Source organism: Mastigoproctus giganteus, chromosome 7 (genome assembly GCF_048544385.1).
Source record: "Mastigoproctus giganteus isolate SK-2022 chromosome 7, ASM4854438v1, whole genome shotgun sequence".
Classification (NCBI taxonomy): domain Eukaryota; kingdom Metazoa; phylum Arthropoda; class Arachnida; order Uropygi; family Thelyphonidae; genus Mastigoproctus; species Mastigoproctus giganteus.
The window spans coordinates 226,019,367-226,045,120 of NC_143581.1; the positions used below are offsets into that span (position 1 = coordinate 226,019,367).

Consider the following 25,754-nt stretch of genomic DNA (forward strand, 5'->3'; position numbering starts at 1 on the left):
ACTTACTTTGCACATGTAATACATGTGTTTGGGTAATGTCCCGGTTCCGCTGAGCATGACATGTGTAGTTACCAGCATGTACAAGTTGGACGTTAGTCAAGTACAAAGAACCATCAACAAATACCTGAAATATTGCAATTAAATTAGAAAGTCTTACAAAGGGACAGAAAAAGTGATTATAGAGAATTAGGTGATATCACACAATTTCTCTTTTCTGGTATTAAAAAAAGAAAAAAAAAAGTAATTATTTTCATTTAGTGACACTTTTCCTTCTTAAATAATTAAGTACAGGTAACCCTCATATAACATGGTAGTAAGGTTCCTATAAAATCATGTAGTGCAAACTACATGATTTTATAGGAACATTGTGTAGTGCAAACCCCGTATAACGTGGGTTTGCACTACACAATGTGTAGTGCAAACCCACGTTATACGGGGCTAAGAACTAGCGCAAAAAGGGGGATTACGTTCCGAAAGCTAATAAAAAATTTTTATAATGAAATTTAAACTATTGGAAACTTAATTTTTATTAAAAATAAATAGTAATAACTGAACAAACGTCTTAAAAACTATGATACATGCATGTCATATAATGTATGTTCATTTAATTTTCTTCCTCTTCATTGCTGCTAAGCACAATCAAATGAGAACGTTTTCTCTGTTGCTGAATATCTTCACCTGTTGAACTTTCTTATGCAGCATCTAGAAATCTAGATGCTGCATAAGAAATCTTCTCTGTATCTTCTTCTTGTGTATCTTCTGATCTCTTTAAAAAATCAGTATTCCGGGATAGTTTGCTTTTGATTGATAGATCTTTGTAAACTGCATGGTATGGAGCTAAGCATGTTTGAAGCTCCTTTTTGAACTATGTGTTCCTTTCATTCGAAGGATTTCAGTCGCTTGCATACGAAAAATAAGATTCTAATTGCATGGCTAAATTTATGCCTTCCATATGCTTTTTAGTGTAAAATTTGGAACTTCAGAATTTTCATCTGTGCTATCATCCTCTGAATTGATTTGGTTTACCTCTGATGGCATTTCCATCAAATCTGCTTTGCCAGCTTCTTTTTCTACCAGTAATTGTTGAATGTCTTCAGCAGTCATATCATCAAAACCTTCCCCTCTGACCAACTTAGAAAGTTTTACTATCGCACCCGATTATGTTTTCTGCTGGTTCAACCATATTTCCTGAATGAACTGACTCTGGCCATACATTTTTCCAACACGCATGTACTGACGATCTTGATCATCTTTGAGTAATGAAGCTATGATTCTGATACAGTCCACAACTGCAAAATGTTTTCATGCCTGCATCATTTCAATAGATTCTGAATCAATTTTTTCCAAAATCCATTGTAAAGATTTTGTGATGTAATGAGTTTTAAAAAGTAGATATAATACCTTGATCTAATGGCTGAATTAAAGAAGTTGTATTAGGTGGTAGGAACATTACTTCAATGTTTTGAATGACTTAAATCTTTTGGATGGCCTGCCGCATTATCCAATAGTAATAAAACTTTGAAATCTAGATTTTTCTGCTTTAAATAGCTTCCCACGGCTGGCACAAAACAATTTCGAAACCAATCTTTAAGCGAATTTAACTAAAACCAGATGTTCAAATGAAAAATGAAAAAATTTTTTTGCAATTTTCAAAATAATCACTTTGAGCAACAACTACAACATACCTGTGAAATTGTTTAGAGCTGCCAGAAACATTTTTGAATGTATTTGAACAGCCTGCCCAATTCTCCATTCTGCATCAAGTATTTCTATTAAAGAAAGTGATCAGCATCACTTCACTGATCATTTTTTTTGGTAGCAATTGTTTTGAATATGATTCACTGCTGGTGGATCATATTCAAAATACCATGACTCATTGTATATAATAATCAAATTGAGTGAAGAGATCATCATCAATAGCTTGAATGAGCTCTTCACATGCTTTGATTCTGAGCATCTTTTATTCATCAGACAGTGTGGAACACACCTAGTGAAACTCTTCCTTATGCCCAAATCTTGTCAGAATTGCCCAAATTGTTTTTCTGTTGATATTAAGTTATTCCATCATTCAAAGTCATTTTATGAACAGTTGTAATCACTGTGTGTACTTTTTTAAACTATTTCTGGGATTTATGTGCTGACGTTCACAGTGCTTGTACATTCCAGATGCTCGTGGCCATCCAAAAATCATCTTGCATATTATTGAAAAGCATGCAAGCAAAATAAAGCATCATTACAATACACTTCTTTCATCAATTCCTAGGTATCAATCATCACTCTTTTATCCATGTCAAAACAAAATTTATTGTTTTCTCTTTGATCCAACACTTAACATAACAATGTCTTGAATGACTGTTGTTTGGTTTTTAGGAGCATTACCAACTAAGGCCATATTGCTCCGGGAATATGCGGTGGTCATTCCCTGACCTTTCCGCATCCTCCGTATTTGGTGGTGACGGGCTCGAACCCCGGTCTAATCAAGAAGCGTGTGCTACGCACTGCTGCTCCTTCCCACCTGGCTACGGAGGCGCCGTCTTGAATGAGAGAATGGTTGTCACCAGTGACTATAGTGGGCTCGCAAGAGCCCATTATTATTATTTTTTTTTTTGAAAATTTGCGAGCCCATTGTTGAAACGATTGTTTATTTTATAAATGAAATCCTGAATGCAATTTATTGAGTACCCAGAGCCGAAACTACGGAGGGGCAAGCGGGCCCCCATCCCCAGCATTTTAATAGCACAATCGATCAGTTACGTATTCTAAAATTGCTTCATTTTTGATTTAATTACAGTTGGACCTCTGTTCAACCAACTTCTTTATAGCAAATTTTTTTGAATTCCTCTTGGTAATTACATTTAAAATGGTTTCTATTGAACGAAGAAAATTTTCATGTAACAAACGGATTAGGAGAGACAACTTTGTATGCATTGTTCCCACCTCTGGCCTTTAGGCAATTAGAAAGTGTGAATTAAGGGTGAAAGGGATTACCATTCCACAATGTTAGTGGTGTCAGTAAAACCTATGCAGTCACATACCGAGAAGTCATGCTAGCGAATATGCTTTCCATAGCCAGTCAGAGGATTAAGAAGATTCCCGACACGGATAATAGCCTCTGGTCAACCTGCACTGTGGTTCCCCTTTATTCCGACAAATGGGCATATGTTTTTTGGAGAAGTGAATGATCCACGCCTTCCAGTAAATTTCTCCATCTATGTTTACATGGTCACAGTAGCTGAATATCCGAGTGATTCCGACATTTTGCACAGTATTCAAATAACTAGTGACAGTAGCAACGTAGGGGAGGTTTGAGGCAACTAAGATATTATATAAACTTTACGAAGATGAAATGTTGGCAGATTTTGAAACTTCGTCGAGGCTTTCACTGTGTAGAAAACATTCTAAACTTTAATGGCATACAGGCAATAATTAAAAAATAAATAAATAAAAAATTGTATGCATATCACCAATCTCCAAAAAACCAGCATGAATTAAGGATGACTGCTAAAGAACTTGATGTGGAAACTATACAGATCGGTCATGTGTTCAGGTCACGATGTAGCTTGCGGACAGCAATTGCAGGTTGGAGGAATTATCCCGTTTTGTGCAAGCATTTTGAATCAGAAGCTAAATATTCTGGATTATTAAATCATCGATTATATTCTGGATTATTAAATCGTCGATTATAAAATGTATCGATTATATTTCCCTAATTGTTAAAAAAAAGACGAATAAAAAAGTTGCGCATGTGCCGATCATGCGCAGTAGATGGTTTATGTGAAACATCCTTCGTGTTTCTTTTAGGTACTTTGATTTGTATATATTGATTACGAAATAAAAGAGCTTTTTTTATTCTAAATATTTTATTGTTCATTAACAAATTTACATAATTTCTGGAGACAATGAAGATTTATGATAACTAAAATAAGAGATGTATACTTGATTCCAGCGTATCTAAATATCTCGGGAAAACAGCGTTGATTGAAGTACCGATCTTAGTAGTTGAAGTGATATATGCAGCTGTTAGGGGCACCTAACAATGGAATGTAACGAAAATGTGAGAAGAAAAAAAGAAATTGTTGACAAATATTTGTATTGGCGCAATCATATGATAAATACTTGTATTGTTGCAGTCATATGATAAATATTTGTATTGTTGCAATCATACTTACTGCAGTAGTAACTTCAGGAAGTATGATTGTGATGTCAAGTTACCACTCATCTCTCAAGGCTGTTGCGATTTGATCAGCTGTGGTCTGAGGTGAGAGTCGCGAGATGTATATGCTGCTTTTCGCCTTTCCCGTAGTGCTTACTGATTAGAGCTGTGAGGTGGTGGACGTTCCTATATAGCATAAGATCAGCTTACTCTTCGTCTGGACAGGGAGCTCTATTTTGGCTGCTTCATTTCTGCCGAATGCATTCCAGTTTTCGACTATGTTGCCACGATCTGGGTCCCGGTCGTAGGCTGGTATTGCAAGGGTGATCTGTTGATTGGCATATTGAGGGTGTTGTCACATTTCTTAGACTGAGGTCCTGTGAGTTGGGCAGGTGGTATATTCCGTTTGGGCTGATCAATGGATGAGTTGTGGGGAGGCTGCAATTGTGTGGCATCTTTCTGAGCTGCATGAATATGCTGCATGCTTGGTGTTTTGATTAGATTCGATTGACTAGATGAGGCTGAGTTTCAGCGGGGATTTCTTTTCCTTCTAACTGGCGATCTGTATGACTGGAAAAGTTTGAAGAGGAACCTTGAATGTTAGTTGAGTGCACAGATTTATATTGTTGTGACCATTCACTAGGTATGTCTGTTGAGGAACGAAGTGAAAGCAATTTGGGGCAGCTGTTGCTGCTCTCAGAGAGATGGGAGGCGATTATCAGACAGCACAATTCCTTCATTTTCTTTTCAATAGCTTGGATTATAGATGCTTTAAAGATGTCGAATATCACATGTAATTGGGCTGGCTGCTCGGCATCTTGTACTTCCAATAGCTGTGGATGTCCGGCATTTGTGGCAGGATGTGGGTTCATAGCCATATCAGTTTGCGACTCAACAAATCTTCAACTGGGAACCGTGTGTGCAGACATTTGTGTTGTTCCATCCTTGATATCTCGTAATCTTGTTGTCGACGCTATTTTTCTGTTAGTGCCATCCGTTCGAGCTGGCTGATGCACATCTTCCTTTGTACTATTCTATTTTTATCGGGTGTATCTTGAGGGATAGTACAAGTGGTTTTGCGGCGAGTTATCAGGGTACATGTGGGGGGGGGAGGCTCGGTCAGGTGATATGTTAACTAGTGCAGGCACTGCATCCCCACAATGACTGCAGGCGTATTCGGCCCGGGATGCACTAGTCAGCTTTGAGACTTTAACTTTGCTACATTTTTCGCAAAGGACCAATGCGCAGGGATCACTGCACACCGTATGTATGATTTTCCAAAAACAGCTTTGGCAGGTTTGTTTAGCGTGAGTGGGTGGCATCCTGGAATTTTCTTAAAATAATCTTTTCACAATCAGGCAGTACAGTTGCAGAAAGATTATTTCAGTCTGAGTTACTTAGTATAGGTTTACACAAAGGTCATGACCTAGTTTCATTTGTCACTGAGGGTGAAAGTAGCATATCTCTGGAGATACCAGAGGCATTGAACACCTGTTTGTCCTGACTGCGTTAATCCTCCACGTGGCTACAGTTTAGTGGGTGTGGCTGACCTTGGTTGTAGGATGGTCTCTACTTTGTATTAGAATATTAAAATTAAACTGTAAAATACATAATTACCTGATACTTATGCAGCAATGAAATGTCCACCTTCCTGTTCAGCTTGGTGTGGGGAGTACATCGATATTAAACATTCAATATTACTACTATTGCTTCTGAAAGAAATACTACTGAATCACAGAACACCATTTCATGTGACCAATGCCACCCAAGACTCTTAGGTAAGTGTGCACCTTACTTAAGTTATCAACTTCCAAAACGACAGATGGAAGTTTGTTCCAGCAATCAACTACCCACTGTCTAAAGGCAAATTTTTGCACATGTATTCTACAACTGTCTTTCTTCAATTTGAGTTTATGCCCGCTCAGGTTCATAATCTGAGCACGAGGAAGAATCCCATCAACACTGAGCCTGCTCAAACCATTCAAGACCTTATACACCTCAATCAGATCACCTTGCAGGTGCCCAGTCTCCAGATGCCATAAGTTGCAGAACTTAAGCCTTTCATCGTAAGAGCACCCACATTCCAGTTTCAATCTTAGAACCTTCCTCAGTAATATTAATCAATAAAATTAAAATTGTAAATTATATCATTTATTATATAGCAAACTGAAAAAGAATGGAAGAACGACAGCAAGAATGCCAATGACCTATACAGAGTGTGCTACTTTAAGGATATTCTTGTTGTTATATTTTTTGTTTTCCTATTATTAGTTTAATAAGAGGTGTGGCAATCATGTTGGATAAGTTTGAAAATAAATGGATGTGGTATGTTGTAGTTCAAACTTCCTCCAACAGATGGTGGTACAGAGACTGTCAAGTAGGCTGACAGGTTGCAAGTAGAAACCAATTTCTTTAGTAGTGTTAAAATCCCATGTCACAATTTTGGAATGGAGCAACGAATGAATATCGAAGTTTGCTTTAAGCATAAAATCTGCAACAGAAATATTAGGATGTTTATGATGATGAAATGTAAGTCATACTAGTACTAGTGTGTTTGAATGGTATAAGACGTTCAAACACACTAGTACCATTCAAACACATTAGTGTTTGAATGGTATAAGATGTTCAAAGACAGACACAAAGATATTTGCGATGATTCAAGAAATACGCATCCATCAGCCTTTCAAAATGAGGACAAAGTTGCAAATTTTTAGGAAATTGTGGAAAGAGATTGTCGTTTGACTCTTAGATGGCTGATGAGTTAGATATGAATAAAGAAACAGTTCCTCAAATTCTGCATGAATATTTGTTGAAAAGGAAGGTTTGTACATAATTTGTGCCGCACAGCTTCACAGAAGCAATGAAGAGTTCATTATGTGAGGACAGGGCCGGTTTTGGGCTGTTAGCCACCTGCGTGCTAGAGATATTTGGCAGCCCCTATCAGTGCGGATCACGAGTAGATGGATAACCCAACCCATGGGAGCCTACTAGTATGTTTTTATGACAGTTCCATATAGTTGACATAGATAAAAAAATCCATAAAAATATTTGATATATTTATTTTAAATTTTATTCAAATCAAAAATATACATGATATCAAACAGAAGTAACAAAATGTACCCAAAAAGTTAGAACTGCACTCTTCTTGCTTTCTTATTTGCCAATTTATCAATAACATCTGATAATTCTAAACATTCACACAATTCCTTTTCTATAGGTAACAGTCCTAGATCATTAAACCTTTCTTGAGTCATTGACGTTCTTAAATATGTTTTTATAAGTTTGAGTTTTGAAAATCTCCTTTCACCTGATGCTACACTAACTGGTAATGTCAAAAAAATTCTCAAAGCTATAAACATATTAGGAAATGATGACATCAAGTTATGTTTTGTAATATATGTCAAGTTTTTTAATGGGTCTGCAATTCCACTGCTCAAAATTCTATATGTTATCAGCTCATTGAAGAGCTGAAGACCATCAATATCATTAATACTTGTGCTTCCTTTATTAATTTGAAGGGAAATATCTAAGTCAAAACAAGATTTTTTAATTTCCTCTTCAGCCATTTCTCCAAATTCACAAAGAAATTTAAATACATTATTACATTCATTTAGATTTTCAAACCTTTCCTGAATGGAATTTATGGCTGTATCAACAATTGTTAGATAAAATTGTATTCTAAACAATTATTTTGGATTTATGATTTGTTCATCGGGACTTTCATAATCAAAATAGCAAACTTTAGTTCTACTCCTTACAACTGGAAATTCTGCCACTACATTTACTTCTGCAGCTAAACCGTTTGCATCCCTAATATATTTATTAAATGCCTCATCAGATCTGGCTGCACTTAGAAATTTAACAAGCTCATTCAAAACATTAAGAGATTCATTTATGTTGGACTGAGGGCACTGCAACATTTTACTTAAAACATCAATTTTTGACAGAATATCATTACATATAACGACTGAGAAAATGAAGTTCAAAGATGTGCAACCTGATCTAACAAACATTGAGCTGTATGTTTTGTTTTCATGTCTCTGGAATTATCATCTATTATGTCATTTCAAGACTTCGCTTAAAATTGCAATCTGAGAGGTCGCACTGCTTTTATTCTACTCTCCCATCTTGTATCACTTATAGATTTCAGTGTTAATCTAGTGATATTACGATTTAGTATAGCCCATCTGTAAGGAGATGCAGAAAAACACGTGTACAATTACATATATATATATACACAGTTATGCCCAGTTAATTTATTAAAGTACAAATAAAATAAAATATAAGTACAAAATTCAGTAGCTTTCGGAACACGTGTCCCTTTATCAACTGACAAATTTGAATACATTACAAGCAAAGTGTGGCACGTTACTCATGCGTCATTGTTGTAGCACGGACGTGTGCTGCCTTACGCCAGTGATCATCCATCAATAAAACGGTTGTCTCTAGGATGGAATGTATACGCATGCCTTTCTGGCGATTTAATGCCTTAGGGTTGTTTATTATGTTTAGTGACTCTAGCCATAGGCGGTGACTCTAGCCATAGGCGGTGACTCTAGCCACCGCCTATGGCTAGAGTCACTAAACATAATAAACAACCCTAAGGCATTAAATCGCCAGAAAGGCATGCGTATACATTCCATCCTAGAGACAACCGTTTTATTGATGGATGATCACTGGCGTAAGGCAGCACACGTCCGTGCTACAACAATGACGCATGAGTAACGTGCCACACTTTGCTTGTAATGTATTCAAATTTGTCAGTTGATAAAGGGACACGTGTTCCGAAAGCTACTGAATTTTGTACTTATATTTTATTTTATTTGTACTTTAATAAATTAACTGGCCATAACTGTGTATATATATATGTATTTGAAACTATGGACCCCAGTACTCCAGGCCCATTTGTCACTACGTGTACAATTCTTGAACAATGTTAAAAAATTTAACTGTTTAAAATGTTACTTTGGCAGCATCGTTTACAACTAAATTAAATAAATGAGATGCACAAGGTACAAAAAAGGCTCTAGGATTTATATTCCTAATTTTGTTCTGCAAGCCACTATGCTTACCACGCATATTTGCCCCGTTATCATACCCTTGTCCACACATATCTTGAATATCTAATTCATAATCTGTTAAGAGTTCACTTAAAAGATAATTACATAAACCTTCCCTTGCAGTGTCTAATACTGAATAAAACCCAAGAAATAATTCTCAAACTGCAACATCAGAAGTGTCAATATTTACAATTCTTACTACAAATGCTATCTGTTCAGTGTGACTGGCATCTGTCGTGCAGTCGAGAATTACCGAAAAATATTTTGCTTTCTTTACAAATTCCTTGATTTTTATTTTTTGCCACTTGCTAAAACAGATATGATTTCATTTTGAAAAGCATGGTGTAAGTAATGAGGTATATGACTTTTAGCAGGTTGAGACTGTGTTATTTATTGACATGCTGTGAGATAATGGGGTCAAATTTTGCCAACATTTCTATAGTCTTTAAAAATTTTCCATTATTTGTTTCATAAAATTTATCATTTTTACCTCTGAAAGATAAACACTGCCTTACTAAAAACTGGACAACGCCAGAGCTTGCACTTGGGCATCGCGTGACACAGAGACAACCCCCAAGGCAGAATGCGCTGGTCCCGAAGGAACTAGTAGTTGTTGGTGACTCTATTGTCAGGGAAACGGGGAACATGCTTTGTAAAAAAGATAGGTGGAACAGGACCAGGGTATGTCTGCCAGGGGCAAAGGTTGATGACATTGTAGAGCGAATATCATCTTTTAAGGGCACAAAAGGTGATATAGTTGTACACGTTGGCACTAATAATATTAAGAGTAGGAGACCGGCAGAATTACTTAACAAGTACAGGACACTGTTGAACAAAAGCCGAGAATTAGGGTTGAATTTGAAAGTGTCTGCAATTCTGCCCAGACACGATAGGAGGGAGTATATGATGAGAGCCTTGTCGATCAATTCGGCCCTGGAAAGATTGTGCAAGGCTCAAAGGGTAGAATTTTTTTCAGCCTGGACTGTACTTGTTAACAGGAGAGATTGCTTCAACAGGGATGGGATACACTTAAATAGAAAGGGTGCAAGAATATTTGCTGATGCTATCGAGGCAGTGTTAGGTGGGTCGGAAAACTGCTAGCTTGGGGGGAGACAAAGACCAATAGATTGACAGTAGCCACTGGCAGAGGTGAAAGAGATTCTTGCACTGCTTCTATTAGAATGAGCAGAAGCCTGAAAAACAAGATGCATGGTATTTCAGAGACTGCTGGGAGCCATTGTGGTACAAGTAAACACATGGGTTGTGTTAGGGTAGCTAAGAATAGAAACAGGTGCAGGTATACTTGCGTGTACACCAATGCTAGGAGTTTAGTAAATAAATTTGATGAATTTGAGGTATTGCTCAAAACATCGAAGGCAGATATTGTTGGGATATCAGAGACGTGGTGTCACACAGATATAAGGGATGCGGAACTGCAATTTGGGGAGTACAACGTCTACAGAAAGGATAGACAGGATAGGAAGGGGGGAGGTGTTATGCTATTAGTTAAGAAACACATAAAAACCAAGGAAGTGAAGCCAGTCGACATCGCTGGACAGTGCAGTGTGGAGTCAGTTTCGTGTGACATAAGCATTGGGAGATCAAAATTGAGAGTAGGAGTGTGCTATAGGCCTAATGACTCTGATGAGTATAATAAGGAACTGTACAGGGAAATAGAGTGGGCCAGTAAATCAGAGTGTCTTATAATGGGGGATTTTAATTTCCCAGATATTCACTGGAATTTGGGGGCTGGATACTCACACACTAGCAGGGCTTTTGTGGATTTATTGGATGATTGTTTTCTACATCAGCATGTTCGGGAGGCAACTAGAGGGAGTAATACTCTTGATTTGATTATCAGCAGTGATTCTTCATGCATTAAGAATCTGCAGATAAACGAACCACTAGGTGGCAGTGATCACAGTGTGCTGAAGTGGGATTTACTCAAAGAGGTAACTACCATTAGGGGTAAAGGGAAGGGTTATTGCTTCCGTAAAGGCGACTACGATGGACTGAGACAGTATTTAAATTCTATACAGTGGGACCAACTGATGTTACCAACAGCAAATTCAAAATGGGAAGCATTCAAAGAACTTATCTTGGAAGCTACTAGGCTTTACATACCAACTAAGAAATATTGTTCAAGGTTTAGGCCAAAATGGATGTCAGATGAACTAATGAGGCATATGGCAGAGAAGAAAAATGCATGGGATACTTACAAATTAACACATGACACAGAAGCCTATGATAGATACAAGTTGATATGCAACCAAGTTACAAAGGAGGTTAGGCAGGCAAAGGCAGATTACGAGAAATCCTTGGCAAGGGATGCAAAGAAAAACAGCAAAGAGTTCTTTACTTATTAGCATTAGCATTAGCATTAGTAGAGGCATACGATGCAAGAAAGCAAGCTTATTCAGCATCAGCCAAAAAAAAAAAAAAAAAAAAAAACCCACTCCCATTTCACCCCTCCGTTCGTTCGAAATACCTGTCCAGTTGAGCTTTAAATTTGTTTAGGCTATCAACTTCAACAACAAGTGATGGAAGTCGGTTCCACCAACCAACCACCCGCTGGCCAAAGGCAAATTTCCGCACATCTATCCGACATCCGTCCTTCCTCAATTTGAATTTATGCCCTCTGAGGTGATTATTCTGAGAAAGATGAAGAATCCCATTGGCATTGAGCATGCTCAAACCATTCAAGGCCTTATACACCTCTATCAGATCACCTCGCCGGTGCCTAGTCTCCAGACTCTGTAATTTGCAAAACTTAAGCCTTTCTTCGTAAGAGCAACCCTTTGTTCCATTTACTAATCTTGTTGCCCTTCTCTGTACCCGTTCCAGCAGCTCTACATCCTTCTTGAAATGAGGCCTCCAGACCTGTATACAGTACTCAAGATGTGGCCTAACCATTGCCTTATACAAGGGAATAATCACCTCCTTATCCCTGCTAGAAAAATTCCTGTATATCATTGACAAGACACCATGAGCTACTCTTGCAGCTCGTCTGCACTGCTCAGAGAACTTCATATCTCCCTGCACAATTACCCCCAGGTCCTTTTCATTCTCCACCACTGTCAGTGCAGTACCGCAGAGTTGATACGTTGCTCTGGGGTTACTGTTTCCCATATGTAGTACTTTACATTTGTCAATGTTAAACTTCATTTGCCACCTCTCAGCCCATCTGTTCAACCTTTCCAGATCCTGTTGCAGCAGCATAGCGTCAGTAGTGTCCTTAACGACCCTGCCAACCTTTGTATCATCTGCAAACTTGGACATTAAACTTGATATCCCATCATCAATATCATTCATAAACACCGAAAACAACAACGGACCCAACACTGAACCTTGAGGAACTCCACTAATAACATTAGTCCACGTTGAGCAGTGTCCATTGATTACCACTCTCTGTCTTCTGCCACTCAACCATCCCCTTATCCATAGTAGCAATTTGCCTCCAATGCCACACTGCTCCAATTTGTGCAGCAGTCTTCCATGTGCAACAGTATCAAAAGCCTTTCTAAGATCCAAATATATAATATCAAAGTTATTCCCTGCATCCAGTTCTTTTGTGACTACATCATAGTATCCAATCAAATTGGTCAGGCAAGACCTGCCCTTAACAAAACTATGCTGCGTCTGAGCTATAACTGAATTCTTGTCTAGATGATCCTGCAGTGCTTCTTTAACCAGTGCCTCCATTAATTTACCTGGAACAGAAGTTAAACTAACAGGTCTATAATTACTTGTGTCAGCCTTTGATCCTCCTTTGTGAATTGGGGTTACATTTGCACATCTCCAGTCTATGGGTACCTCCCCTGAGTCCAAAGAAGCTCTCATAATTATGGCTAGGGGTTTGCATACTTCCTTTGCTGCCTCCTTTAATATAACTGGATAGATCCCATCCACCCCAGGTGCCTTTTTTATGTTTATCCTCAACAATCTCTCCTCCACTTTCCTCTCAGTTATTACAAAATCATCCAGCTCACTGCCAATGTTTACTTTACCTACATCATTCTCCTTCCTGAATAACTCCTCATGCGTGAATGTAGATGCAAAATACTCGTTTAGATTGTTAGCCACCTGAGCAGGATCCTCAACTGTTGAACCATCAATATCCAGTGGACCAATCTGATTCATCCCTTTCCTTCTCGAGTTCAAGTATGTAAAGAACTCTTTTCTGTTTTTCTTTGCATCCTTTGCCAAGGATTTTTCGTAGTCTGCCTTTGCCTGCCTAATCTCCTTTGTGACTTGGTTACAGACCAACTTATATCTATCATAGGCTTCCATGTCACCCATTAATTTATATGTATCCCATGCATTTTTCTTCTCTGCCACATGTCTCATTAGTTCATCTGACAACCATTTAGGCCTAAACCTTGAACAATATTTCTTAGTTGGTATGTAAAGCCTGGTAGCCTCCAAGATTAGTTCCTTGAATGCTTCCCATTTAGAGTTTGCTGTTGGTAACATCATCAGTTGGTCCCACTGTACAGAATTTAAATACTGTCTCAGACCATCATAGTCGCCTTTACGAAAACAAAAACCCTTCCCTTTACCTCTGATGGTAGTTACCTCCTTGAGTAAATCCCACTTCAACACACTGTGATCACTGCCACCTAGTGGTTCATTTATCTGCAGGTTCTTAATGCACGAAGAGTCACTACTGATAATCAGATCAAGAGTATTGCTCCCTCTTGTTGCCTCACGAACATGCTGATGTAGAAAACAATCATCCAATAAATCCACAAAAGCCTTGCTAGTGTGCGAGTGACCAACCCACAAATTCCAGTCAATATCTGGGAAATTAAAATCCCCCATTATAAGACTCTCTGATTTACTGGCCCACTCTATTTCCCTGTACAATATCTTATTATACTCATCAGAGTCATTAGGCCTATAGCACACTCCTACTCTCAATTTTGATTTCCCTATGCTTATGTCACACCAAACTGATTCGGCACTGCCCTGTCCATCGATGTCAACTGGCTTCACTTCCTTGGACTTTATGTGTTTCTTAATTAATAGCATAACCCCTCCTCCCCTCCTGTCCTGTCTATCCTTTCTATACACATTGTATTCCCCAAATTCCAGTTCCGCATTACTTATATCTGTGTGACACCACGTCTCTGATATCCCAACAATATCTGCCTTTGATGTTTTGAGCAATACCTCAAATTCATCAAATTTATTTACCAAACTCCTAGCATTGGTGTACACGCAGGTATACATGCACCTGTTTCTATTCTTTGCTACCCTAACGCAACCCATGTGTTTACTTGTACCGCAATGACTACCAGCAGTCTCTGAAATATCCTGCATCTTGTTTTTCAGACTTCTGCTCATATCAATAGAAGCAGTGCAAGAATCACTTCCACCTCTGCCAGTGGCTACTGTTAATCTATTAGTCCTTGTATCCCCCCCAACTAGCAGTTTTCCGACCCACCTAACACTGCCTCGACAGCATCAGCAAAAATTCTTGCACCCTTTCTATTTAAGTGTATCCCATCCCTGTAGAAGCAATCTCTCCTGTTAACAAGTACAGTCCAGGCTGAAAAAAATTCTACCCCTTGAGCCTTGCACAATCCCTCCAGGGCCGAATTGATCGACAAGGCTCTCATCATATACTCCATCCTATCGTGTCTGGGCAGAATTGCAGACACTTTCAAGTTCAACCCTAATTCACGGCTTTTTTTCAGCAGTGACCTGTACTTGCTAAGTAATTCCGCCGGTCTCCTACTCTGAATATCATTCGTGCCAACGTGTACAACTATATCACCTTTTGTGCCCTTAAAAGATGATATCCGCTCTACAACGTCATCAACCTTTGCCCCTGGCAGACATACCCTGGTCCTATTCCACCTATCCTTTTTACAAAGCATGTTCCCCGTTTCCCTGACAATAGAGTCACCAACAACTACTAGTTCCTGTGGGACCAGCGCATTCTGCCTAGGGGGCTGCTTCTGTGTTGCCTGATGACCAAGTGCAAGCTCTGGCGTTGATGTGGGCAGCTGAGAGCTTGATGGGCCCCTCAATTTATTTCCTTCGAGGGCATCCACCCTGTCCTTCAAGCTCTCATAAAGGCCCATAACAACGCTGAGTTGTCGCCTGATTTCCTTGCACTCCTTACATCGTGCACACACAAAGACATCCCCCTTGGCAGTATCATGTCCCGTACCCAACTGCTCCGCAAACATCAAGCAAACAGTGCATTTTAATAGACTGTGATTCAGAGGGCAACTGGCCCCCTCAGTTCTCCCCTGAACCACAGCACTCCCATTAGCTTGAGCCTTTTGCTTTGCTGCTCTGGTTAGAGTCATGATTCCAATTTAATTCAATAAAATTAAAACAAAAATTAAATCCTTAAGTTATATTATATATATATATATATTGTTTTTTTTTTTTTTTTTTTTTCGGTATCTAGTGTTCCCTTTATACAACTTCCGTATCACGTGTAGCACTCTAGTTATGTATTAATTATTTGTTACGATTAAGTCGTTATATATATTTATAGAGTTAAAAATACAATTTAATTGACAATGAAGTTTATCAAGATTAATAGATTTACTGAATAATTGACAATATTATATTATGCACTATACTATACAAAGCTAATGCTATCGAATTCCGGATATGCTGTGTCGCGTTTCAGTAACGAGTGTTATCTACGAAGTCCCTTTATATAACTTCCGTATCAAGTTATGTATTAATTATTTATTTTTACTAATTATTTATGTTCCGTAACCTATGTGGTTATATGTATAGTTAAAAGTACAATTTAATTGCCAATGAAGTTCGACAAGATTAATAGATTTACTGATTAATGTTCACGTAACAATGGCGGCTGTCTATGAACGGTAAACACGTGTATTTGATACCCTTTCCGATACTAAGTAATACCTACAAATCTCTATCTAAGTTACTTTAACTTTAAGTACCGTAAATAGGAATATAAAGCTACTCTAGAAATAAGTTAATATGTCAATTTAAACTAATAAAGCAGAAAATAAATCAGAAAAAACTTCTCTGTTCCAGTAGCGGCAGAAAGGCACGTCCGTACAGGAAACTCTCGCCCTCAAGCCCTTATGTAAACTCTAGAAGGAAAGGGATGAATCAGATTGGTCCACTTGATATTGATGGGTCAAGTGTTGATGATCCTGCTCAGGTGGCTAACAAACTAAATGAATATTTTGCATCGACATTCACACATGAGGAGTTATTCAGCGAGGGGAATGCCAGAGGTGTATTCAACTCTAGCAGTAAGTTACAGAATCTTGAAATAACTGGGAGTAAAGTGGAGGAGAAACTGTTGAAGATATACACAAGAAAGGCACCCGGGGTGGATGGGATCTATCCAGTTATATTAAAGGAGGCAGCAAAGGAAGTAAGCAAACCCTTAGCCATAATTATGAGAGCTTCCTTGGACTCAGGGGAGGTACCCATAGACTGGAAATGTGCAAATGTGACCCCAATTCACAAAGGAGGATCAAAGGCTGACACAAGTAATTATAGACCTGTGAGCTTGACTTCTGTTCCAGGAAAATTAATGGAGGCACTGGTTAAAGACGCACTGCAGGATCATTTAGACAAGACTTCAGTTATAGCTCAGACACAGCATGGTTTTGTTAAGGGGAAGTCTTGCCTGACCAACTTGATTGGATACTATGATGCAGTCACAAAAGAACTGGATGCAGGGAATAACTTTGATATTATATACTTGGATCTTAGAAAGGCTTTTGATACTGTTGCACATGGAAGACTGCTACACAAATTGGAGCAGTGTGACATTGGAGGCAAATTGCTGCTATGGATAAAGGGGTGGTTGAGGGGGAGAAGACAGAGAGTGGTAATCAATGGACACTGCTCATCGTGGACTGATGTTATTAGTGGAGTCCCTCAGGGCTCAGTGTTGGGTCCATTATTGTTTTCTGTATTTATAAATGATATTGATGATGGTATATCGGGATTAATGTCCAAGTTTGCAGACGATACAAAGGTTGGCAGGGTTGTCAAGGACACTACTGACACTATGCTTCTGCAACAGGATCTGGAAAGGTTGAGCAGATGGGCTGAGAGGTGGCAAATGAAGTTTAACATTGACAAATGTAAAGTACTACACATGGGAAACAGCAACCCCAGAGCAACGTATCAACTCTATGGTACAACACTGACAGTGGTAGAGAATGAAAGGGACTTGGGGGTGGTTGTGCAGGCAGATATGAAGTTCCCTGAGCAGTGCAGACGGGCTGCAAGAGTAGCTCATGGAGTATTGTCAATGATATACAGGAATTTTTCCAGCAGGGATAAGGAGGTGATTATTCCATTGTATAAGGCGATGGTCAGGCCACACCTAGAGTACTGTATACAGGTCTGGAGGCCTCATTTCAAGAAGGATGTAGAGCTGCTGGAACGAGTACAGAGAAGGGCAACAAGATTAGTGAATGGAACAAAGGGGTGCTCTTACGAAGAAAGGCTTAAGTTTTGCAAATTACAGTGTCTGGAGACTAGGCACCAGCGAGGTGATCTGATAGAGGTGTATAAAGCCTTGAATGGTTTAAGCATGCTCAATGCTGATGGGATTCTTCCTCTAGCTCAGAATAATCACCTGAGAGGGCATAAATTCAAATTGAGGAAAGACAGATGTAGGATAGACGTGCGGAAATTTGCCTTTAGCCAGCGAGTGGTTGGTTGGTGGAACAGACTTCCATCCCTTGTGGTGGAGGTTGATAGCCTAAATAAGTTTAAGGCTCAGCTGGACAGGTATTTTGAACGAACAGAGGGGTGAAGTGGAAGTGGTTTTTTTTTTTTTTTTTTTGGCTGATGCTGCATAAGCTTGCTTTCTTGCATCAAATGCCTCTACTAATGCTAATGCTAACTGCGACGATTCTTTCAATAATGGCTCGCCATCGTCTCTTTTCAGATTCAAAGTACCATTGTTGTTCTTTGTCAATTGTATGATTGTTGTCAAGGCATGTTTTTAATTCATACCACCTTTTACAATTTTGCATATGTTCTATGCTCATTTCCTTTAAAGCAAATGACTTGCAACAAAAGCAAAACACACTATTCGATTTTGTAGAATAGATTAACCAAGTTCTTTGAACTTTTTCACCGTTAGGGAAAAGTCTCATATATTGTGACGCAGAAAATGATCTTCCATTGTTATCTTTAGGAAATTTCATATTTTGAGGCGTTACAGGTCCCTTCTGAATTATGAGTTCCAATAACTGATTATTAATAATTGGTCGCCAGCTAAAAGGATCCCCTATATCATATTCGGCTGTCAATTCACCACAATTATTATTTTCTAAATTATCATCACCACAGCTTGATTCAGGCACTGATATTTCTTGTCAAGGAAGGAAAAATCACCTTCCTTGACGAAATGGAAGGAGATTTTTCGCCTTCCATTCCATCCTTACTGTCTGAAATGAATTCCGAAGCGACTGATGCTGATGCCGTAGGGTCACCCTCATCCAACTTTACGAATTTCAGCATGGATTCTAGTAATTTTTCCTTTTCCTTATCACTTTCATCCTTCCGCTTGCGATAAAAAGCACCAGACTGACGTTTTGTTTTCCAGTCTGACATATCTGAACATATAATAATAATAACTCCAATGCAGACACTATAATTACCATCATCAAGATCACATCGATAACACTGCTTCCAATGCATGGCTCACAAGCGGGATGCTCTTCCCCGAGACTGAAGGATTCATGCTGGCCATACAAGACCAGGTAATCAACACCAGAAACTACAGAAAACAAATAGAAAGGAGCCCGGAATGTCAGATGACACATGCCGACGATGCCACCTGGCCTCAGAAACGATCCAACACATCACGGCGGGGTGCAAGGTGATCACCCAGACTGAGTACACTCATAGACACGACCAGGTAGCCAGGATAATATACATCAGAAGCTAGCAAGGAAATACCCGTTGACCAAAGAAAGTGTACCATACTACAAGTACGGACCCCAGGCAGTACTAGAGACCCAAACTCACAAGATGTACTGGGACCGCGCCATAATAATGGATAAGACCATCCCGCACAACAGACCGGAGATAACCCTTGTGGACAAGATGGAAAAGGCTACCTACCTGATTGACATAGTGGTGTCAAACACTAGCAATGTCCAGAAAACCCATGAGGAAAAAATTAGGAAGTACACGAACCTGACACAAGGTCAAGGAGATGTGGCATATGCAAGAAGTATCGACCATCTCGATCACTGTGTCAACCACCGGTATGGTGCCAAAGACTCGACATAACAGCCTAGCAGCAATAGGTCTCCCAGAGAACACCTACAAGGAACTCCAGAACATCACAATCCTGAACACCTGTAGGACAGTCAGGGATTTCCTCGACCATCAATAACACCAGACATTACAACCACCCTGTGTACTGGATAGCAATACCCATCACGGAGTGGATTCCCCCAACCAGGGAGAAATAATATAAGAGCAACAATAATAATAATAATTCTTTGCTTACAGGGCACAAATTATTTTTTCTTTTTTCGAATGTATAAAAACTTTGAAATGACCCAAACCTGACTTAAACCTTTCTGTGCTGGTACCGAAGGTTTACTTACATTAAATTAAAATAAATAAGCACATAATGAAAACAAGTACTTGTTATGTTTATTCTTTATCAGCAAAAGCTCTAATCTCGCACAACAGTTTCTTAGGTTACATTTATGATTTATGCACCCATTGCCCATCCACATACTTCTCACCTCACTGCTCAATCGGTAGTAATGAATTTTTTGTTGTGAAAATGTTGAAAATGGTCAACAAAAGAACTGATTGTTGGGTGAATATTTAAATTAATAACGTTTATGCACATTTCTCTCTTTATTTAAATTTCCTTTCGGTTCCATCAGAAATTAAAACAATGATGTAAGTATCGCTTTAGGATTAACGGTACGGAATAAACGCCCATCACAATGAAAATAAAACACAACATAAGCATAAAACCTTGTACCTGTGTTATTTAATAAAACCATTCACAATGAATTACATAAGTGTAACCTTAAACTTAATCATAAGATGTCAACATGAAAGTTTGCAAACTCCAAGCTTTTATTAGCATTAGTAGAGGCATATGATGCAAGAAAGCAAGTTTATGCAGCATCAGCCAAGAAAAAAACAAAAAAAAAAAACCCTTCCACTTCACCCCTCCGTTCATTCGAAATACCTGTCCAGCTGAGCCTTAAATTTATTTAGGCTATCAACTTCCACAACAAGGGATGGAAGTCTGTTCCACCAACCAACTACCCACTGGCTAAAGGCAAATTTCCGCACATCTATCCTACATCTGTCTTTCCTCAATTTGAATTTATTCCCTCTCAGGTGATTATTCTGAGCAAGAGGAAAATTCCCATCAGCATTGAGCATGCTCAAACCATTCAAGGCTTTAAACACCTCTATCAGATCACCTCGCCGGTGCCTAGTCTCCAGACACTGTAATTTGTAAAACTTAAGCCTTTCTTCGTAAGAGCAACCCTCTGTTCCATTCACTAATCTTGTTGCCCTTCTCTGTACTCGTTCCAGCAGCTCTACATCCTTCTTGAAATGAGGCCTCTAGACCTGTATACAATACTCAAGGTGTGGCCTGACCATTGCCATATACAAGGGAATAATCATCTCCTTATCCCTGCTAGAAAAATTCCTGTATATCATTGACAAGACCCCATGAGCTACTTTTGCAGCCCAACTACACTGCTCAGAGAACTTCATATCTGCATGCACAATAACCCCCAGGTCCTTTTCATTCTCTACCACTGTCAGTGTAGTACCACAGAGTTGATACATTGCTCTGGGGTTGCTGTTTCCCATATGTAGTACTTTACATTTGTCAATGTTAAACTTCAATTGCCACCTCTCAGCCCATCTGCTCCACCTTTCCAGATCCTGTTGCAGCGTCAGTAGTGTCCTTAACAACCCTGTCTACCTTTATATCGTCTGCAAACTTGGACATTAAGCTTGATATACCATCATCAATATCATTTATAAATACAGAAAACAATAATGGACCCAACACTGAACCCTGAGGGACTCCACTAATAACATTAGTCCACGATGAGCAGTGTCCATTGATTACCACTTTCCGTCTTCTCCCACTCAACTATCCCTTTATCCATAGAAGCAATTTGCCTCCAATGCCACACTGCTCCAATTTGTGCAGCAGTCTTCCATATGCAACAGTATCAAAAGCCTTTCTAAGATCCAAATTTATAATATCAAAGTTATTCCCTGCATCCAGTTCTTTTGTGACTGCATCATAGTATCCAATCAAATTGGTCAGGCAAGACTTTCCCTTAACAAAACCATGCTGTGTCCGAGCTATAACTGATGTCTTGTTTAGATGATCCTGCAGTGCTTCTTTAACCAGGGCCTCCATTAATTTTCCTGGAACAGAAGTTAAACTCACAGGTCTATAATTACTTGTGTTAGCCTTTGATCTTCCTTTGTGAATTGGGGTCACATTTGCACTTCTCCAGTGTATGGGTACCTCCCCTGAGTCCAAGGAAGCTCTCATAATTATGGCTAAGAGTTTGCTTACTTCCTTTGCTGCCTCCTTTAATATAACTGGATAGATCCCATCCACCCCAGGTGCCTTTCTTGTGTTTATCTTCAACAATTTCTCCACCACATTACTCTCAGTTATTACAAGATTATCTAGCTTACTGCCAGAGTTGAATACACCTCTGGCATTCCCGTCACTGAATAACTCCTCATGTGTGAATGTCGATGCAAAATATTTATTTAGTTTTTTAGCTACCTGAGCAGGATCATCAACAGTTGAACCATTGATATCAAGTGGACCAATCTGATTCATCCCCTTCCTTCTAGAGTTTACATAAGTAAAGAACTCTTTGCTGTTTTTCTTTGCATCCTTTGCCAAAGATTTCTCGTAATCTGCCTTTGCCTGCCTAACCTCCTTTGTAACTTGGTTGCAGATCAGCTTATATTTATCATAGGCTTCTGTGTAACATGTTAATTTATATGTATCACATGCATTTTTATTCTCTGCCATATGTCTCATTAGTTCATCTGACATCCATTTAGGCCTAAACCTTGAACAATATTTCTTAGTTGGTATGTAAAGCCTAGTAGCTTACAAGATAAGTTCTTTGAATGCTTCCTATTTTGAATTTGCTTTTGGTAACACCATCAGTTGGTCCCACTGTATAGAATTTAAATACTGTCTCAGACCATCGTAGTCGCCTTTATGAAAGCAAAAACCCTTCCCTTTATCCCTGATGGTAGTTACCTCTTTGAGTAAATCCCACTTCAGCACACTGTGATCACTGCCACCTAGTGGTTCCTTTATCTACAGAATAAAGGAACCTAGTGGTTCCTTTATCTACAGAATAAAGGAACCTAGTGGTTCCTTTATCTACATTCTTAATGCACGAAGAATCACTACTGATAATCAGATCAAGAGTATTACTCCCTCTAGTTGCCTCCCGAACATGCTGATGTAGAAAACAATCATCCAATAAATCTGCAAAAGCCTTGCTAGTGTGTGAGTGACCAACCCACAAATTCCAGTCAATATCTGTGAAATTAAAATCCCCCATTATAAGACACTCTGATTTACTGGCCCACTCTATTTCCCTGTACAGTTTCCTATCATACTCATCAGAGTCATTAGGCCTATAGCACACTCCTACTCTCAATTTTGATCTCCCAATGCTTATGTCACACCAAACTGATTCGACACTGCACTGTCCAGTGATGTCGACTAGCTTCACTTCCTTGGATTTTGTGTTTCTTAACTAAAATAGCATAATCCCTTCTCCCTTCCTATCCTGTCTATCCTTCCTGTACACATTGTACTCCCCAAATTCCAGTTCTGCATTCCTTATCTGTGTGACACCACATCTCTGATATCCCAACAATATCTGCCTTTGATGTTTTGAGCAATACCTCAAATTCATCAAATTTATTTACTAAACTCCTAGCATTGGTGCTCACGCAAGTATACATCCATCTGTTCCTATTCTTAACTACCCTAACACAACCCATGTGTTTACTTGTACCACAATGTTTCCCAGCTAATTTTACTGATTTTAACTGTTTTTAAATTGATCCAGCCAATCATTGTTACATACAAAATCGTCATGTGCAAATTGTTTAGCAAATTTTTCCACTTGAGCTTTCAAGATTGGACCATCTACTGAAAATCTAGCACTTCTTTGTGTAGTGAACCATTGAAGCAATGCTTCATCAATGTTTGTAACCTAGCACTTTCTAAATTTTTTCCCCCCCTGGTTATGTTTTTTTCCAGTGCTGATATGTAAACATGTTTATTCTTCCACAATGTTGATACTGTTGAAGAGGACAAAGAAAACTTTTTACCCACTTCAACATTTTTGCACCATTTTGTAACTCATGAATAATTTTGACTTTTCTGCAAATTGAGAAACTGATTTTACTAATTTTTCTGATTTTAACTGATTTTATTTTAAAATGATAGTAAAGTGATCTGCATACAAACAATTATCATTTCCAGAATTCTTAAAAGTCCCAAAATAAATTTATGGTTCAGTGAATACAAGACAATCTGCAATGCGTTATGGTTTATGTTCATAGAAATTACAAGCGGAACGCCAATGCAGTATTGTATAGTCCCCGTCCCTGAAAGGACAAGGTTCGGTCATAAAACTCGCCCCTAATCTGATGTGGGTGGTAATAAAAGCTAAGCTGCCCCTTTCATTTTTGTCTATTCCAAGAATTGGATTTTTTTGACTATCCAAGCAATTAAGAATGCTTGCATAGTTACCAAAATTTGTACGGTATATCTGTGTAGTACATTCATTATAACAGTGAGCGATTGTATGGGAATACATGTGAATTATAATCATTATGGTTTTTGCTCATTACAGCTGCGATCTCGGCATTCCCATGCTCATTATAACCAAGTTTGACTGTATGTTTCTTTAAATGAGGAACAGCTTGTTAGTTTGTTTGTTATTTGGTTTTTAGGAGCATTAGCAACTAAGGCCATATTGCTCCGGGATATGCGGTGGTCATTCCCTGACCTTTTCGCATCCTCTGTATTTAGTGGTGATGGGCTCGAAACCCGGTCTAATCAAGAAGCGTGTGCTACGCACTGCTGCTCCTTCCCACCTGGCTACGGAGGCGCCTGAGGAACAGCAGTATCCATGAAATTGTCATTATGATCTTTGAATCCTAGCTAATAAGGCCTTTCATTCGCATATAAAAAGATTTTATTATTGACTGTTATTGAAAGGCACTCAAGAATTCACCAGAATCAGATGCCAAATTTCTGTGTGGAAAATATATTATTTAGCAGCAAATAGTTACTATTTTCCATGTGATTGCTGATAGAATAATATACACTTATCTCGTATAAAACAGTGAGAGACATAATCGAGAGGTCATAATCGATTATTTCAATTATAGCAAATAATTCCATTATTTTGATTATATTCACATTGTTCAAATAATTCATTCAATTATGGAAAATCAAATGATTATATCATTTATATCATTTGATCATTTCATTTGTATGATATAATCAAATGATTAGTAGTTAGTAACAACTAATCATTTATTATACCCATCACTAATGTAAACTATATCCTATCCATGTATTGAGAAATAAAGCTTAGAAAACTATGGCACATTTCCAGAGGTTACAAGCCAAGCAGATGGCGGCATTAGTTTTGAGAAGAACATTAATATGATAACAGATTAAAAATTATATATTTATAAGCAGGATGAGAAGAAGATCTAGACCATTTCCAAAGAGGAATTACAACAGGTTGCCATTCTGCAGGTATGACCCTTTGTTTAAATGCAGAACATTTCTTCTTCATTGACACTGCAGAACTGGGATCTTCTCCTATATGAGAAGGGAAGGATAATGGTTTTCTGTGCTGACTAGACAGGTTAGGAACTGTATGTGACATAGTGAAACTAGCATATTGTCAGAGAACTAGCATATTGTCAAATGACTAGCATATTGTCAAAGCCTAAGACAAAAATCAGAGACTCAAAATATGTTAGCAGATGAATGCTGCTGTAACAGTATACTGCAAAGCCATCCTTACTGAGTCCATAAGAGAAACACCACAGAAGCTGTTGGACAAATTACCACCAGAAAGACAATGAATGGAATTCCATTGGCTACTTGGTTTTTTTTTTTTTTTTTAAGGAGCATTAGCAAATAAGGCCATATTGCTCCGAAGATATGCGGTGGTCACTCCCTGACCTTTCCGCATCCTCCGTATTTGATGGTCATGGGCTCGAACCCTGGTCTAATCAAGAAGTGTGTGTGCTATGCACTGCCGCTCCTGCTCACCTGGCTATGGAGGTGCCACGCCATGGCTACTGTGACTGTCTGTGAGCACAATAAGTCAGCTGGACTTTGCCAAAAAAAGTCATGCTTCTTGATTATACCGGGGTTCGAGCCCGTGACCACCAAATACGGAGGATGTGGAAAGGTCAGGGAATGACCACCGCATATCCCCGGAGCAATATGGCCTTAGTTGCTAATGCTC

The 25,754-nt window shown here is 38.8% G+C and overlaps 1 protein-coding gene across 2 annotated transcripts in view; it reads right to left on the reverse strand.

Annotated features, from left to right (window-relative positions):
* LOC150083734 (follistatin-related protein 5-like) overlaps window positions 1-25,754 on the reverse strand; it is a 494,649-nt gene that overhangs the window by 55,038 nt on the left and 413,857 nt on the right. For both annotated transcript variants that reach the window (XM_090378180.1, XM_090378179.1), the window contains exon 8: window positions 7-124. In XM_090378180.1, coding sequence (XP_090234306.1) covers window positions 7-124 — 118 coding nt within the window. The remainder of the gene's footprint in view (window positions 1-6; window positions 125-25,754) is intronic.